The sequence below is a fragment of the Anser brachyrhynchus genome (genome assembly GCF_964034855.1).
Source record: "Anser brachyrhynchus genome assembly, chromosome: 1".
Classification (NCBI taxonomy): domain Eukaryota; kingdom Metazoa; phylum Chordata; class Aves; order Anseriformes; family Anatidae; genus Anser; species Anser brachyrhynchus.
In genome coordinates, this window is record NC_137694.1 from 202472365 (window position 1) to 202489473 (window position 17109).

The window sequence follows — 17109 nt, forward strand, 5'->3', positions numbered from 1 at the left end:
TTCGGGGAACGGCATCTGTCTCATGTTGTAGAGAACTGCAGTAGGGATGTTTAGGTTGGTAGGGATAAAGATGTATGGGTGTGGGAGAACCAGAAGGAGCAAATGGCAAGAGAAGGGCTAGAAGAGTGACACGTGCTGATGTCACTTAGATCAGAAGGTCATCAAGATGCCAGAACATCTGCATGTTTTTTTCTCAGCCTGGGAAACAAATGATAGTGAATAAAACCTGGTGACTCATAGGTGGGACAGGACACAGAGACCAATCCCTGTCAATTTGTAGGGGAACAAAAAAGCTGTATCCAAAATCAGCAACCTAAGAAGAACCCAGATGTGAAGAGGAACTGGCCTCTGTGTCACCACAGAGAACCCTGGTCTGCCTGTCTGCATACCAGCATCTTGGTGCTCCAGTGGTAGACAGACTACTGGGCACACACATCTTGGTGTGTGTACGTGTTTATGGAAATGTATGAAGGAATGAATGAGATCAGTTTTGTTTTAAAATATAATCCCCTTTCCCCTAATAATGTCTCCCGCTAAAATCTGCTATGCTACTGCTACAATGCTGCAGCACTGTTTCCTACAATATTCTTCTCTTCCAAGAAAGACCTCCTCCTCAGTCTAGACCTGCTGTTTTCTTTCATGTAACCGAATATCCAAAGGCAGGTGTTACCTCACACTACTATAACACTCATGACTTCATGAACATTACACCAGATTTTTGGAGGCATAAGGAAATAAAGATTCCAGTCCTACTTAACTTTTAAAGTCAGACTAGCAGCATGATTAAACTCACAATTACATTTTTTAACCTGAGTGACACTTAGGAGAAAAGAGAAAAATGGACAATGACAAACCCTATCCTAGAAGGCACTGAATTATGTGAGACAGGGACGTTTAAAACTGGTTGTATTCCACAGCTTTGTGAATGAACAGGTTGAAATCTGGCACTTATTATAAGAAAGAAAAATGAATAGTTGGGGTATATTATTCATTCAAAAGAAAAAGAGCCAAGCCCTTTGCTGGCATAAATTGCCACAGCTCTTTTGATTTCAAACAAGAACTGATTTGCATCGGATGAACATCCAAGCCATGTTTTATAACATGCCTAATTTTGATTAATTGTTATTACAGTCCTAAACAGGATTTTTCATTGCTCAATTATTTTAGCACCATACATAAAAAGAAAACAAAAGGCCCTGCTGCTGAATATACCATACTCTCTAGACATAAGACAATTAATATTTTTTTTCTAATAATTTTAAAGTGCATTAGACTTGATGTTCTCAGTTGACTCGTCTATGAAACATAAGCAACTATACATACTAGACCTTTTCAGGTTAACTCAGCAATGCTGTCTGTCTTCAGTCTTCTGAGGTTCCTTTCACCAGTGTGTTGGATTGTCAGGAACGTTTCCTTCGCAGAAAATGCTAAATGAATACTTTAAATATCTGGACAGAACTGGGTATGGTTTCCTATACAGCCCATGAAGAGGCAGCTGTACGAGCCATCTGAAACACTCTTAAAATCATTGTAAAAAACTACAGAAGTATTATTCATGCAGCACTCTGGACTTTCATACTTCTATTACTTCTTCTTTTATTTACATATTATTCTAACTTAAAAGGAAAATAATAATAATAATAATAGTAATACAAATACCTATACTGAGTACTGTGCTCCCATGTGATACATGCTAGTTTTTTTCTTGACCTATTAGTGACGTTACGGACCATTCCCTTTCTGTCTGTACTATTGTAGGAACATATTGGGTGTTTGGGAGGCAAGGAAAGGGAAAGGAAGGGAAAAGGGTGGGAGGGAGGAAGGAAGGGAATCAGGGAGTGTGAAAGAAGGAGAAAAAGAGAAAAAAGGAAGGAAGGAAGGAAGGAAGGAAGGAAGGAAGGAAGGAAGGAAGGAAGGAAGGAAGGAAGGAAGGAAGGAAGGAAGGAAGGAAGGAAGGAAGGAAGGAAGGAAGGAAGGAAGGAAGGAAGGAAGGAAGGAAGGAAGGAAGGAAGGAAGGAAGGAAGGAAGGAAGGAAGGAAGGAAGGAAGGAAGGAAGGAAGGAAGGAAGGAAGGAAGGAAGGAAGGAAGGAAGGGAGGGAAATCTGAGATGAAGAAGGGGGAGAGGGAGGTAGGAAGGAAAATGGACAGTTACTTGTGGCTAGAGGAATCAATACATCAGATCGCATTGAGGAAAGGAGCTGAGTGAACTGCAGATCAAAGCACAAGTCAAGAGGCAGTTTCTTCAGTCAGTTCTCCTCTATGGCACGGAGTTCTCCTCTAGGCATGTTTACATCTGAAGTTCTTTTCTCTGATAAGTCTCTGACTGATTTCTGTTATTTTAACAGGTTTTTCTCAGTAGCTTCATTCTGAATACTTCAACATCCTTCACCTCATTTTACCTGGACTGATATACCTGACCCTACTACCACAATTTAAAGCACATTTAGAATTATCTCACAAGTCATTTTTATTTTGTCTAGTGTTATGATCTTTTCAGACTTCATATGCCAATCAGTCTTGGGTTAAATTTGTACTTCGATGGAAAATCTTCTGAAAAAAAAAAAATCTATAAAAAAAGCTAGCAGCGCTGGTTGTTTGGAACATAAGTGTATTCTCCGTGAGTAGGCAATCTCAATTTTACAGAAAGATGCTATAGAATTTGCTATAGGATTAAAAAATGTCATATAATTTTAAAGCTAGGCGGTAAGATTATTTGCCAGGGAGTCTTTGCCCTATTATGTTTTATGTCCCTGGCCCTTTCACACTGATAAACCCTGATTGATTCAAAATGGTCATATCAGAGGTTATTTGCCTCAGCAAGCTACCTATAAAATGTGATATGGTTCCAACAACAGGCTCTATTTTCAATCATAAACATGTATAGATGTTTGTAAATTTGGTCTTGCCATCTTGAACATACGGACAGCAAAATTCCATAGTGTGCACTACAGGAGCAGCTAGTTGAACCACACCAAATGAAAATCTATTCAATTTTCTTTTATGAAGTTGTACAAACCTAATATAATAATGATTATTGAAGGAGGCTCAGTACACACTGACTTACTCCTGTGGGCTATTAATCGTTTCCCACACATCATCATGTAGATCTGTAGCCATTCTCTTTATCATCGAATAATTTGGGTTGGAAGAGACCTCAGGAGGTCTCTGGTCCAACCTTCTGCCCGAAGCTGGACCAGTTCTGAGGTCACACCAAATTGTGCCGGGCTTTATCCAGTCTGATCTGGAGACCTCCAAACACAAAGGCTGCACAACAACTCTGGGCAACCTGTGAACTCATTTCGACTTATGCCTGCTGCCTCTCATTTTCCCACCTTAACTATGGCTTTTATGTTGGCTTGTGTGCTGTCAAAGCTATGTCTTCATTCTTAAACTGTATTTATATTGGTGCACCTTAATGTCTGTAAAAAGACCTGGCGATGCTAACAAGATTATGCCCAAGTGCAAAAGCGTCTGTACCAGTCCTGTTGCAGGACTGCAGACTTTTCAGAGCCTCCTCTTTAAAAAAGGGAGAACAAACCTACCAAGTTAAAATGAAAACAAACAACAATGAATAACAGACAATTAGACGATTTCAACTTTTTAAAACAAACATATTTTCCGTAGGTTTCACTGAAATGAAAAACAAAACAAAACAAAACCAACAGTAGCTTTATAATTTAACAAAGTTGGATATGTAAAAGAAACTGGAACAGCAGGTGTCCAAGCTGAATCTTGAGGGGCTTTATATGATGGAGTAATTATCCACCTAAACTTATATGAAATGTTATATTACCTCAGCAAAATGCCATATCAGTTTGCTAGCTTAGCCCACATATTTAAAGACAGAGATAGGCAAATAAATGAAAGCAAGATGGGAGACTGTGACATAAAAATAGAGAAAACAGGAGTCTAATATATATTGTCAGATAAAAGGAGCCTGAAGGGAGATAATAAAAACAGTTTAAATACCCTGAAGGAAGCAATATCAAGGAATGAAGAGAATTATTCACACTGTGTAGGAGAGCTAAGCGAACTTGTGTTTACCAGGGCCTGAAAGTTTAAAGCAAGAAAATATTTGGACAAGACAATATGAAAATTTTAGGAAAACAATTATGCATGACTGGGACTCCAGCAGGGAGAATGCCACATTTCTTAAGTTTGTTGAGACCTTTGCTCTCCTGCTGGTCCCTTGAGTACAGCCAGTGGGGCTCTCGCCCTTCAGGTGTCCCCTCCCTCAATGGCAGGGTCCATCTGCTACAGTCCCCTGCCACCCACCTCCATCACCTTCGTTGGCTGGAGCTCGGTTCAACACAGTGTTGTTCTCTCACTGGTAGTGATAGCATTACCCAGAGCCCACCCAGGTCTCACCTATGACAACAATACCCAGAAGAGCCCAACTCTTTCAGAGACGGCTGTTTTAAAAGCATGAATGCTGTCGTGCATCTCCACGTGAAGGCTCTGGCCCATAATCTCACTGCAGACCCCAAGTGCAGACCAAAAGGCCTGGCGCTGAGGGCACGACGCCCACATCATGTGCATTTCAGGAGGCCTCCTTCAGGCTAGCCCCATCTCGTGCACGCTCACTACCAACTAAAACGTGTTAGGTGTGCTACTGGTGAACCTCTTCCAGTCTGGTTTCATCTGAGATGGTTCTGGTTTAGGTACTCGGAGACCACTCTGTGCTGCAAACCAAAGCATGGGGATGGTTGGGAGATTAATTTCCAAAGTGCACTCTCAATCCAAATTAAAATGCTAATGGAGATGAATCCAACTGTCAGAACTGCCATTCTATTCCAGACAATTGTCTCTTTACTCGCCTCTAGCTAGGTCAGAAAAATCTGGCTTCCTACCCAGCATGAAGCTGCTTTGTTTCTGCATTTTTACATTTGTATTGCTCACCCTTGCACTTCACATTTCTGAAGGGAGAACCATTTAGATCCATGATTTGCAAACTTTCTTACCTTGTAGAACCTCACTTTCTGTTTTTCATTGGAAATGGCCGTCCCTGTGTATCCCATTCAAACACTTGCCTTTCTCCAAGCCCCTAGGAAGAGGTACAAAGATCCTCAAAGACAGAGGCCTCATCCCTACTCATTCCTTTAGATAAACCACAGGAAAAGAATGGAGTCAATAATCAGCCTATGACAGCAATCCAGTACATTTTGACTTCAGGAGAGGTAACCATGCCTCTCCCAATGCTCCATTATTCCATTCCACTGCATCTCTCCCATGTGGTTCAAGATTAAATCAGAGTAATCATACAAGGGGAAGAAAATTCCGTGCATGTTACAATTAGATGAGAAAAAAAAATGTCCTTTTCAAAGCTCAGCATCTCAGCTCAGAAGACAACTTTGATTATAAAGACATTTTCTTAGTTATGATGACTCCATCTCAGCCAGAATCTGTTGCAATAATATGGAAGGTGACAGCGTAACCGAACAATAAAAGAAAATCAAGGTAGGCATTGTCTTTATTACTCCTTTACGCTGAAATATCTTCTGCAGGATAAATCAAGTGGATTTTACAAGCGGTGTGTTACAGCACAGATTCATTTTTCATAGTTTTCATAGACATTTTTTCTGCATTAAGCAAACAACTGCCAAATAACAGCTAAACTGTGCTTTTGGAGTTGAGCCATCCCTCCAGCAGTTTTGCATGAATCACATTGTGTTTATTGGTAGCCTCGGACAAACAAGCAGTAGCCCTGTCAAATAACAACAGACATAATAAAATAGTTACGCCTCATTGCTTCTGGAAAAGAGGACATTGGTAATATAACCACATTCCTGCTCAATCTGCTGTTACACAGATGTTTCTGTCACCTCTAGACAGGATAGGCATCCTTTCCCAAATTATTTCCTAAGGAATGAGCCCCTGACCAACAGCAAGTAAATTAGGTATGATAGAGGTTACCTGGATCTAATTTCTTACCTTGACAAAGAATTCCTATGGAATTCAGACAAGCGGTGTTTTTTTATTATTATTTTTAGTCTCTGTTCCCATGCATGATGCATGGAAATAGTTACTTACTTCAGCAAGTATTAGGAAAATGTACATTGTATATTCCAAGAGACCATGGCAAGAAGAGTCAGTTCAAGATCTTTCCCATGTGGGAACACTCTCATTGTTTTGAGAGATGCTATACACAGTAACACTGTTATAATAAAAAATACTGATTCATTATTGTAATTATCTTCCCTGGAATACATGGAAAAGATTATACCCGAGTAATATTTCATAATATTTTTCTTTGGAGCCTGAGAAATTGCTGGGATGTTGAAATACAATTGTCAGCATTCCTTTCCCAAATCAAGTCAGAACACTCTGAATTTAGTGCAGCAGCACCACCTGTCGGCAAATTTCTTACAAAGTTATCTAAAATCCAATAGCAAATTATCACAGCAGACCATGAAATGAAATGCTATGATGCAACCTGCCAAGCGTATCCTCAAGTGTATCATCTTACTGCCAAGACTCAGATGTGCAACCAAGACCCACATCAAGGGGCAGTCGTATGGTCAGTGCCGCAGAGCTTTTCTTCCACTCCAACCATTCATTTATGGGAAGCCACATTTTCTTGAACCCAAATTTCATATTTTTTAAGCATAGTAATTTTGCAGCAGCAAAAATTGCCTAATTTGCACTGAAGCTTTGGATTAAAATAAGAGTAGTTCTTCAAAGTGAGTCTACAGAGAAAAGAGTGTTCCTGGAAGAGTCAAAGCCATCATAAGTGGCAAACAGTTTATCAAGCTGTCAGCAGTGTCAGTTCTGGCTGTGAAATACGAAAGAGCAGCAAATGTAAGGTTAACGAGTGATTATTACTTCAGGAAGAGTGGCATTCACATAACTGTGAAAACAGGGAAATCTCACAGTTCCTACTGATGAGATCGTTTTTCCAATGTGGAATAGTAATTGAAATTACTAGGAGATTGTAAGGAAAATACACACCTCATCACCTTAATCTCAGAAACAGGCTGTAGTGTGTAGATAAATATTTTGATCGCTGCTATAGTTTTATATAGGGATGTTTAGCAGTGATTGTGGCACACCGTAATAAAGGCAAATGACAAACTGAGGAAACTGCCATCAACCGCAGAGATCTGAGCAACAATCTGGGAAAAAAACAGACAAACCCCAAATTAAGAAAATATATTGTCAATCTAATCCCACATAATGTCATCATCTTTTACATTGAATGTGTCAGCTATTCTAGACCAGGAATCCATCCTCAGGCAGGCGCTGCTGTGCCCAGACTACATAGTGTGAGGTTCATATGTGCATAGTTGCCACTATAAATCCTTCAGGGCACTGGTCTCATTTAGAGCTCAACCTATGGTGCCAAGATAATCCTAAAGCAGTCATGGCCATCGTATCACTTTTTTTTTTACAGATGGGCATCCACCCAGAAGAGCCGCTCCACAGTCTCTGTGGTCTAAGGTCAGCATGCGATGCACTTAGGCCCACCAGGGTCTGTTCTCCAACAAGAATCTGAAGACAAGGACCTCTGGCTTCTCTTACACAAAAAATATTGATCATAGTATCATAGAATAATTCAGATCAAGCCCAACCATCAACCTGACCTAAAGAACCCCAGCACTAAGCCATGCCCCTTAGAGCCATGGCCACACACCTATTAAATATCTCCAGGGACAGGGACTCCAGCACCTCCCCGGGCAGCCTATGCCAATGCTTGATCACCCTCTCTTGTGAAGGAATTCTCCCTAACATCCAGTCTAAATTTCCCCTTTTAGTCACATCCTATCACTTGGCACCTGAGGAAAGAGACCGCCACCCTCCTCGCTGCAGCCTCCTTTCAGGCAGCTGTAGAGAGCAATGAGGCCTCCCCTGAGCCTCCTCTTCTCCAGACTAAACAGCCCCAGTTTCCTCAGCCGCTCCTCATAACTCATTTCCAGTCCCTTCACCAGCTTCACTGAATTTCCCTGCATGTGCTTGATCAACTCCACATCCTTCTTGTGGTGAGGGGCCCAAAACTGAACACAGGCCTCGAGGTGCAGCCTCACCAGTGCCGTGCACAAGGGGACAATCACCTCCCTGATCCCGCTGGCCACACAATTTCTGATGCAGGCCAGAATACCGTTGGCCTTCTTACCCACCTGGGCACACCACTTGCTCCTGTTCAGCCAGCTGTTGACCAGCACCCCCAGGTCCTTTCCTGCCAGGCAGCTTTCCAGCCTCTCTTCCCCAAGCCCACACCGCTGCACGGGGTTGCGGTGCCCCAGGTGTAGCACCCAGCACTTACCTTGTTGGGTGTCACACAGCTGGACTCATCCCATCTATCCACCTATCCAGATCCCCCTGCTGAGCCTCCTACCCTCAAGTAGATCAACACTCCCACCCAACTTGGTATCATCCACAAGTGATACTTTTCATACTTTCTTCTAGACTTTTAGCAATGGATTACCCGCTCATACACTTTATGCAACAACTCATTACTTTTATTATGGCTTTAGGCTTAAGCAGCTAATCACAGGACTATTCACATCATGCTTTGGAGAACTGTGAGTCCAGCCAGGCAGCCTGAATTACAAGTACCCTGGTTTTGCCAGTCCTACTTCTAATTACTCATGCTTGACAATACGATCAGTGTCAGCAGTTTCAGAGCTTAGTTTCTCATACTTGTTACATATGATCAATTGCACAGCTTTCCTCCTTCTTTTTAAAATTTCTCACTGACTGACACATCCATTTATTTACAGTTAAATAGACGCAGGCTACAGATTTCCCTTCCATCAGTGCTACAGCATAAAGGGAAATAGGAGCAGTGTGGAGGACAAGTAGCAGTTGGGCTTCCTCAAGCCTCGCTTGGTCTCTTGCTGTCAACAAGGGAGCAGAATTTCAAAGGGTTTGGCATAGGCTTTGCCTTCCTGAGCAAGTATCAAAACCAGATTGGAGAAATCAGTACAAAAGCGCCACTCCCTCCACAGACTATAAGGATAGTTTAATGGTTGGTTTATGCTAGATGCCTAACCTTTTCATAGCTAAAGTTAGGCACAGTGAATTTTACCTTTTATATTTTTTTTTCTACTATTGTCTTTTCCACATCTTACTACAATAGGGTTTTCACTTCATTTCTACACTCTTCTTTCCCACTCTACAGAAGGTTGGTGCATCCCAGCCTCTTTGCAAGAAGGAGCAGTGCTCCCTGCACTCCAGATGGAAGCATTAGCTGCAAATAACTGCACTGACATTTTCTTCTCTGCCCTCTTACTCTCTCGCTCCAACCACATTAATAAGTCAGCAAGAGCAGGAAATAGAGACCAAGATGTTTCAGATGACTAATAGAGTTCAGATACCCCAATTAATTTGGTGCGCAACACAAGGCATCTTAAAAGAACCTCAATTTTCGAGCAAATAGTCATTCAGCACTCTATGAAGATAAAATAACATTCAGTAATCTCAACGGAGACGCCAAGTATCAATTTAAAGCAAATGGGAACATCCTTGGGTTTCATTAGAACTACGCAAAGACTTGGAGAAAAATGAATTATATATTATTTCTAAAACACTTGCTTGCACCTATCCAGCAATTCTGCTTTTGTACGATGTGCATTTGAAAGAAAGTGCACTGGCGTATTATGCTGAAGAAATTTGCAATGCATTTTTTAATAGTGTCGTCTTTTTCCTTCTATATTGTAAAGAAACAGAAGGATAATGTATTGCACGTACCAGTATGGATAAAAAAACAGAGCACTCTACTAACAGCATTTTTTTCCTTTACATCATCCTTCACCACTTCTCTTTGATTTCATATCATAGTTTTGGTTCCCCAAAATTAACATTTTTTCTCCAACTTTTGAAGTGAAACAGTTACAGAGAACAGGTAGGTGTTATGACAATGATCTTGAAACAAGATTATACTATTTTTTGTTATTATTATTCAAATGTTTGTGTTTTCATTATGTAAGTTTGTTTTGGGTTATGCCTATACCAGCTTCTGCCTCAACAGAGAAAGACAGGGATATTGGAAAAACTAATTTTACACTCAATTTTAACTTTGACAACTTTGGAACACCCAAGTTTTTGCCTAAAGCACCCCTTACCTGTGAATACGCTTTCTTTGCATGTGCAAAACAGATGTCTGAACTTCATGATTATCTATGTATCTTTGCATGCTTGCCACACTGTATACACATCCACGTTCTTTTTAACCATGCTTCGTAGCCCTGTATCAATATCCGTATCTATACCTACCCATTATTTGTAACTCCTACAATCATTTGCTGCATTCTAAATAAGCTCAACCAATTTCTTCATCTCTGTAATTGTTGAGGCTCCGATACCACTACCACATACTGCCCTACACATGCTGCCATAATTTTGTATTTATAACATGAAGAACTGAAAATGGGGAGAGCAGCACGTTGAAATACCACTCTGTTGTTGTAATCTTTGGTGAGTGTTTTTCTCTGTCAGAACTTCAGCAGGAGGAGACTATGAAAGCTGCAGGCACTGTAAAAAGCTGCCAATTCTAAAAAGGCCGCTAGCTGCAAAATGTTAACAGCAGTAGGGCTTGCTTTGGGGCTCTTTCTTTTTCTTTGCTTTTTCTGTAAGTTCTGGCAGCTCTGGACTGCCTCCCTTATTAGCCAGGCAGTGAGACTGACGCTCTCTTGAGCTGATATTTCAGTTTACTGATAAATAGACCGAACACAAACACTATTTTTCTAGCTTATTTCATCGCTTTGAGTCTTCCTAATGTGACATTAAAACTCCACTCCCTCCATTTCCAAACTGCCCACTAAGTTAAAAAAGCACACGGAGTTACCATAGAAACCATTTCTAAGATACAGAACAATTTCTTAAAGTCTGCACAGGAGTACCGAGCATCATCAGAACAGCGAAACAATACTTCAGAAGGAAATGAAGGACAGGCAGTGCTCCTGAGCCTGAATTTCTTGCTTGTTTCTCTCGGCAATGAAGAGTGTCTCTGCTGAAATACAAACGGCTATTTATTTGCACAGTGAACTGACCTAGCAGTGGGTCACATCAGTATCACAAGCCCATCACAAAATAATAAAACTAATAAAAGTTATCCCTCCACATCTTGAAAATGTAACACTTGTTAAGCACGCTAACAGCATGAACGTGGTGCTGCATCAGCCCAAGCCAATGGAGAATGCTCTCCACATTTGTGCTCGCGTCTGTGGAAGAGTGACAGGATTCCTCTGGATGGAAATAACGTGCTATCTGGTCTTCTCACGGTACTGACATCTTCCAGTCTTGCGATACTATGAGCAAAACATATCCCTTGTCATTTCAGCCTATAAATGACTCCCTTTGGCATTAAAAAGTCTGTAAAAACCATAATTACAATTGCAAAAAAACACAGACAAAAACCAAGTAACAGATCCCACATGCATTCCCAACGCATGACATCTCAGGCGTAAGTGCAGACACTTTTCTACTCAACGACGCTGCCAAATGAAAAAAATGTCAATGCTATTTGTTCCTGCCACTAGAAAAAATATGTTTTTTGAACTGCATTTCAAAATCACTTTGTATTGAGAATGCCTGCTGGAACACAATTCCGAGCTGTTACAGAATTCTGCTACCACCTTCTGGCTAACAGAAATACTTATCACTTATTTAACCAGTACACACTGAGTTTATAATGTGTTTATTGTTTCTTCAGTCTGCATTCTTCACACAACACTGCCCCATTTTCTTTAATACTGAAATAGGAAATACACCAAAAAACGTTACACCTTTAGCCAGCCTTCCTGGGAAGAAGAAGAAAACATTTCAAGGAAGCCTAAGTATTTGGAAATGTTTTAGGTACTTGAAAACTATTTTAATAGAGATTTGATTAAATATAGAAGAATTGATAATAATTTAAACATCTTGACATAAAATTGCTATTTTCCACTTCTTGTCCCTCTCAAAAAAAATGTTGTGGTTCAACCTGGTTTATTTCATTAAGTTAGCAATGAACAGAAACCCGTGGTTTGCATTGCTATAATACCTTATAAACTGTGGTCTTGTAAAGTCTTTTGTACACTTCTCCCATTGCAAATGTGATTTAGACCCACTAATTTCACAGTATCATGAAGATGATAGGTATGTTGGCGTTTATTTGAATATAATTGCTTGCAGAACTTGAAAGAAAGAAAAGCACACAATCCAGCTCACAGGCTTGTTTAGGTGTGTTATGACCTTTTCTACTGTTACAACAATTTGTTTTTAAAACTTCTGGAGCTAGATAACAAAACCAGCACTTTGTTCTTTTCCTCTTTTTAAGTACTTTATTCAAAGCTGGTTTACTGACAAAGTGGAAGTGAAAACGTGACCAACGAGCCCAGGAGTAAAGGTCATTATTTTCTATAATTTCAACCAGGTCTCTTCATCTAATATAATTCTTTGCTGTTGATGAAACTGGTGGACTGAATCCCTCACTATCCACAAAAACATCAGTTGTGTATGTATTAGCTTCCTCTAGTATAAAAGAAGGAAAAAGGACAAATTCTTCCTGCAGGAAGGATGAAAAAGATCATTATAATATACACACCACTGCAAGATTTTACAAAGCACTTCTCTACAGAACGCTGTACAGAAAGGTACAGATTGCATCAAAGAGGTCTCATTCTGTAGCTAGGTCAAAGGCAAAGGGAAAAAAAATAAACGAGGAGGCATCACTGTCTTCTTTGGACTTAACCCATACCCTATTAAGCTCAGTAAAGAAAATTCCAGTCTCCTGAAAGACCTCTGAAAACTGATTAAAAAATTATAATGTTTTTTAGATTTCAAAGACCCCTAGAGAATCCAGCTGTAAGTGATTATGCCTCTCTCAGAATGAAATGCAGGCACCTAGGTTACTTAGATGACACCTTTGAAAATTTTATCTTAAATGAATTCTTAAAATCAAACTGTATGCCAGCAAAGCCAAATATCAAAGGCAGGTGGCAAGCCTTAATGAAGCATCTACTCAAATTCAGGCCATGTTTTAGCAGCAAGCATTCAGGTGGATTATTAAAAGTGGGTGCTCTTTAATCTCTTTTACCTCCTGGGAAAAACTGGCATTTAAAAAACATTAGCAACAGCAATCACAGAAGGGGGAGAAGTGTTCTCTCTGAAACAGCCAGTTGTTCTGTTTCTCCATGAGATGTGACATTTTCAAATGTTCTGCCCATCATATCTGAGTACATTCAGTTGAACTGGACAGCGTCAGGCTTTTGACTGTTAGCTTTTCAGGGATTTACATCTGTATTTTAAACCTCTGCTAAATTTCCTGAAGAAAGGATTTTTTAATTGTTCACAGTCTGATATACTTCTGGAAATGAAACAGAGCTCCCTGTCCTGACTCTCAAGGAGTCCCCAGACGCCAAGGAAGTTGAGGGTGCCCAAAATGCCCTTTGCCAATGACAAGAAGCCAAAACATTCAGGTTTCACCCACCTCGCAGCCCTGATCTGGAGCAAGAGCCTTGACAATCTTTCCCATCCTTCTGTCAGGTTTATTCAAAGCTTGTTTACTCTGGGGCTTTGGGAAATCCTCGGATTAGCAATTCTACACGAACAATGTCCTGGCTTGCAGACAGAGAGACCCCAGGCTCTTCAACAAACTGGCCAAAAAATCAGAAGTTTCTGCATTTTAAGAAGTGAAATGAAACATTCTGTTTCTTTACAGATGCAGTTTTACAGTCAAACCCTGTTGTTTCAAATGCTTGAAAACTTTTGTATGGGTTCCATTAAGCATGGGTGCGATAGGATGACATAAATGTTAAGAATAACACAGTGCATGATACTACACAGTAGGTTGTGGAAAGGATGAGAAAGCCTCACATGACAGTGGTCATCTCCAGGAGGTAATAAGAAAACATTTTTTTTTCTCATCACAAGATGACATAGGATGGGCACAGATGACAAAGATGACAGAACGGGCACAGATAACACAGATCACAGGATGGGCAGCAGCTCATCACTCTGAGAGGCAATGCACACTGTACTAGCTCAATGTGTCTAACTTTCATTTCAAGAGAACTTAGAAAAAGAAGATACTGTCACAATGAATGTGTTGCTGAGACACTTCAGTCTCCCAAATTAAAAAGGGTTTTCTCTGAGAAGAAGAGATTGAACTCCTTCCCCACAAGACAAACTCATTTCATTGCCTGATCATCTAGTTTGACCCCCAGAATAACGAGACAGGAATTTCCTGGAGCAAATGCTGCTTCAGATATATAATCCATGCTTGAAAGACATTCTATCTTATACACACAGACACTGTATACATAAAATCAATATACACTGCACAAAGCCAAACATCATTCTAAAACTTCGAGTAATGGAAAAATAATAATCCTTGGAAACCTGTTCCAAAGATTAATCATCACAATTCTTAGGAACGTGTATCTCATTTCTGGATTGTAGATGTGTAGTTTCTTTCCAGACCCTGATTTTTCATAGTTCTTTCTGTTAGCCTTAGCGACACTGTTTCAAAAACCAGTTTTCCATGGAATTATACAGACAATGATCAAATCTGACCCTCCTCTAGAATTACGTTAGAATTCCCCCACTATGAGAACAATTCTCACATTTTATCCTCTATGATCGGCAAAAGAAGTTTGTGTTCTTACTGTCATGTGGACTGGCACTGACAGATTAAAGCCCACCCACTTTAGAAGTCTATCCAAATGAATACATACAACTCCAGAGTGGCAGTACTTTCTCATGTGTCTATCTGTTCACTGCAGAACACTGCTTCCAACTTTTTTAGTGTAGAATTTCTGAGGTGAGAAACATAAATCATGTGTACAACTGAAAAAAAAAAAAAAGTTATATGAACACTTGAATCTTTCACTGCTTCTCTGGTAATGCATCTCAGAAAAACAAATAAAAGATTCAGTTCTTAAAGACATCATAAAAGTTTGTCTAATACTCTGGAAGACTTTGCAAATGAAAACAAAGGAAAACTCATCAAAAATTATATATCCACTTTTAATGTTTTAAGTGCTAGGGACCCAAAATCAGGAACCAACCATTGGATTTTTCAGATTTTTTTTAACAGATTTCCAAAGCTGTTAAAAACGGATTTACACACAAGAAATATTCTACATTCATAAACAAAGCTTAGAAGTCTATTGTTATGCACACAAGATGACTATCCAAATATTATTTGAATAATGTACTCCACAAATGTTTACAAGCGGGTCAAAAATTTCTTATGCTTTTTTTTAAGCATGGAAACCGCCTTTTTGAAGTTATACTCAATTCTGTTGGATGATATTATGTGCTGTGAGTCCATAGTGCCTTGTACAGGAAGAATATATGCAACTTCAAAAGACCCACTTAATCACAAAACACTATTTGCTTGTATGCTATTCTGGGAAATAAAGAAGAAAACCTCATTCTGTATAACAACATGCACAGACAAGACAGATACAGCTCAGTAACCTTCAGAGAACAGATTATGTGTGTGAAAAAATTAATAAGAAACTGAATTTTCAGATTAGTTTTTTTGTTTGTTTTTAATGTACCACACTACAGAATTTTGAGGTATGAAACAAATACATTTTTAATGAATTTCCTTCTGGAAAATCTAAGAGTGGATTTCTATGTCACTGATGTAGTAATTGGGTGTGTAGCAGCACCACGTGATAGATACTTCTTGGGAACTCTATGGAATTCTAACTTTATTTTTCTCACTAGAAGTTTTATTTGTCAATATTTGAACCAAACTCTATTAGTAAGGCAATAAGAATGCTGTTTAATCCAGCATACATAATGTTGTTAAAAGAAAGCATTTTTTGAATCACTCATGAATATCCTCAAGAAAAAAAAAAACTAAAAAAAGGGAAAAAAAAAGTTGTTTCTTTCTCAAACAGAACCATGTTGCTATGAATAAAATGCAACCAGAGCCACAGGAAGAGCACAAAACTTATTTTAAATCAGACTTTATGCTTATGTGGTACTCTTGTTGAGAGCATGTAAGGTGAATTTCATCTTTTAACAGCACTTCTTGGCCCCAAGACAACAATGCAAACACTCATACTTTAATTATGCAATATGTTACCATCAATTTTCTCCTTATAAAATAAGCTATCCAACAAACAGAAACAATTTAAATGCATTCCATGTGAATAAGAAGGCATAAAACAGTGATATTCTTACACCTCTTTCTTTTCAAATTGTTATTACCACACCTTATATTATAAAGCTCCTGCTAAAGGGGAAAATAGTATTTTTTTTGCTTTGATCAAAGCTTATCTTACGACAGGCCTCAGTGAGAGCTTTATTTTTCTTTAGTAAGAGCTGAAGTACTGGATGGCTTTGGTACTCAATGGCTCTATCAAATATGAGTTTCTTGGCTCAGAATACGTCCATCATTATTTAAGATATATAGATAACGGAGTGGAGCACACCTCACCTGATCTTCCAGTCAGTAGTTGGTAGCTACACTGGAAGCAATCCCTGATGATCATTTTTGCATCACTAAGCCCCCTTGAAGAAGCATTTTTAGCAAGAACTTATTCTGCTCATTCTTGGTATCTATTTCAGGATGCCATATGCCTCATGAACACCTATGCAGTTCTATTTTAAAAACTGTGCAGTATATTTACAGAAGGTTTGAAGAAACCAGTTTGTACATGCTCACAGCTTGTTATAATTGTTATATATGCGCCAATTGTTATACACATCAAAGGAGCCTGGTCAGCAGAGGACAGGTCAGTCAGTCAGCTGACAGGAGCATTCAGGGGAATTCCCAGGAACTCGAAAAAAAACACAAAAATAATCCTTAACAAATAACTTTAAATTTCAGATGTAATCATCTTTGTTTCTACACAAACCCGATGGCTTTAATACATACGCGTAAATACTTTTTTTAAAATTAAGCTCACGTGTTCCTGTCACGCAACAAGCAAGCTTCCTAATTACATCTTTCACCGTCACCACGTCTCTGTTGAGGTGACACCTCAAGATAAAAATTACAAGAACCACCAAAGACCGGACACCCGCTGCTACCCGGCTACCCTCCGACCCCTCAGCCCTGCGGCACCGAGCCGCCGCCATTTTCTCCCTCCCCCTCCGCTTCTCCCTCCCCCTCGGCTTCTCCCTCCTCCTCCTCTTCCTCCTCCTCCAGCGCCTGCGTACTCGCAGCCG

The 17109-nt window shown here is 39.7% G+C and overlaps 1 protein-coding gene across 10 annotated transcripts in view; it reads right to left on the reverse strand.

Annotated features, from left to right (window-relative positions):
* Positions 1–17019, reverse strand: part of LOC308182661 (uncharacterized protein) — a gene marked incomplete at its 5' end in the record, with an annotated part of 67118 nt that extends 50099 nt beyond the window's left edge. The window contains 3 exons of one of the 10 annotated variants that reach the window (XR_013942003.1): positions 4629–14766; positions 16376–16718; positions 16848–16942. Coding sequence is in view for 1 of the 10 variants with exons in the window: in XM_080567650.1 (XP_080423776.1) it covers positions 16848–17019 (172 nt within the window). Of the gene's footprint in view, positions 1–4628; positions 14767–16375 lie in introns of those variants that run through there. The other 9 variants (XR_013942004.1, XR_013942005.1, XR_013942006.1 and 6 more) reach the window with 9 other exon arrangements.
* Between the last annotated feature and the right edge of the window lie 90 nt (positions 17020–17109).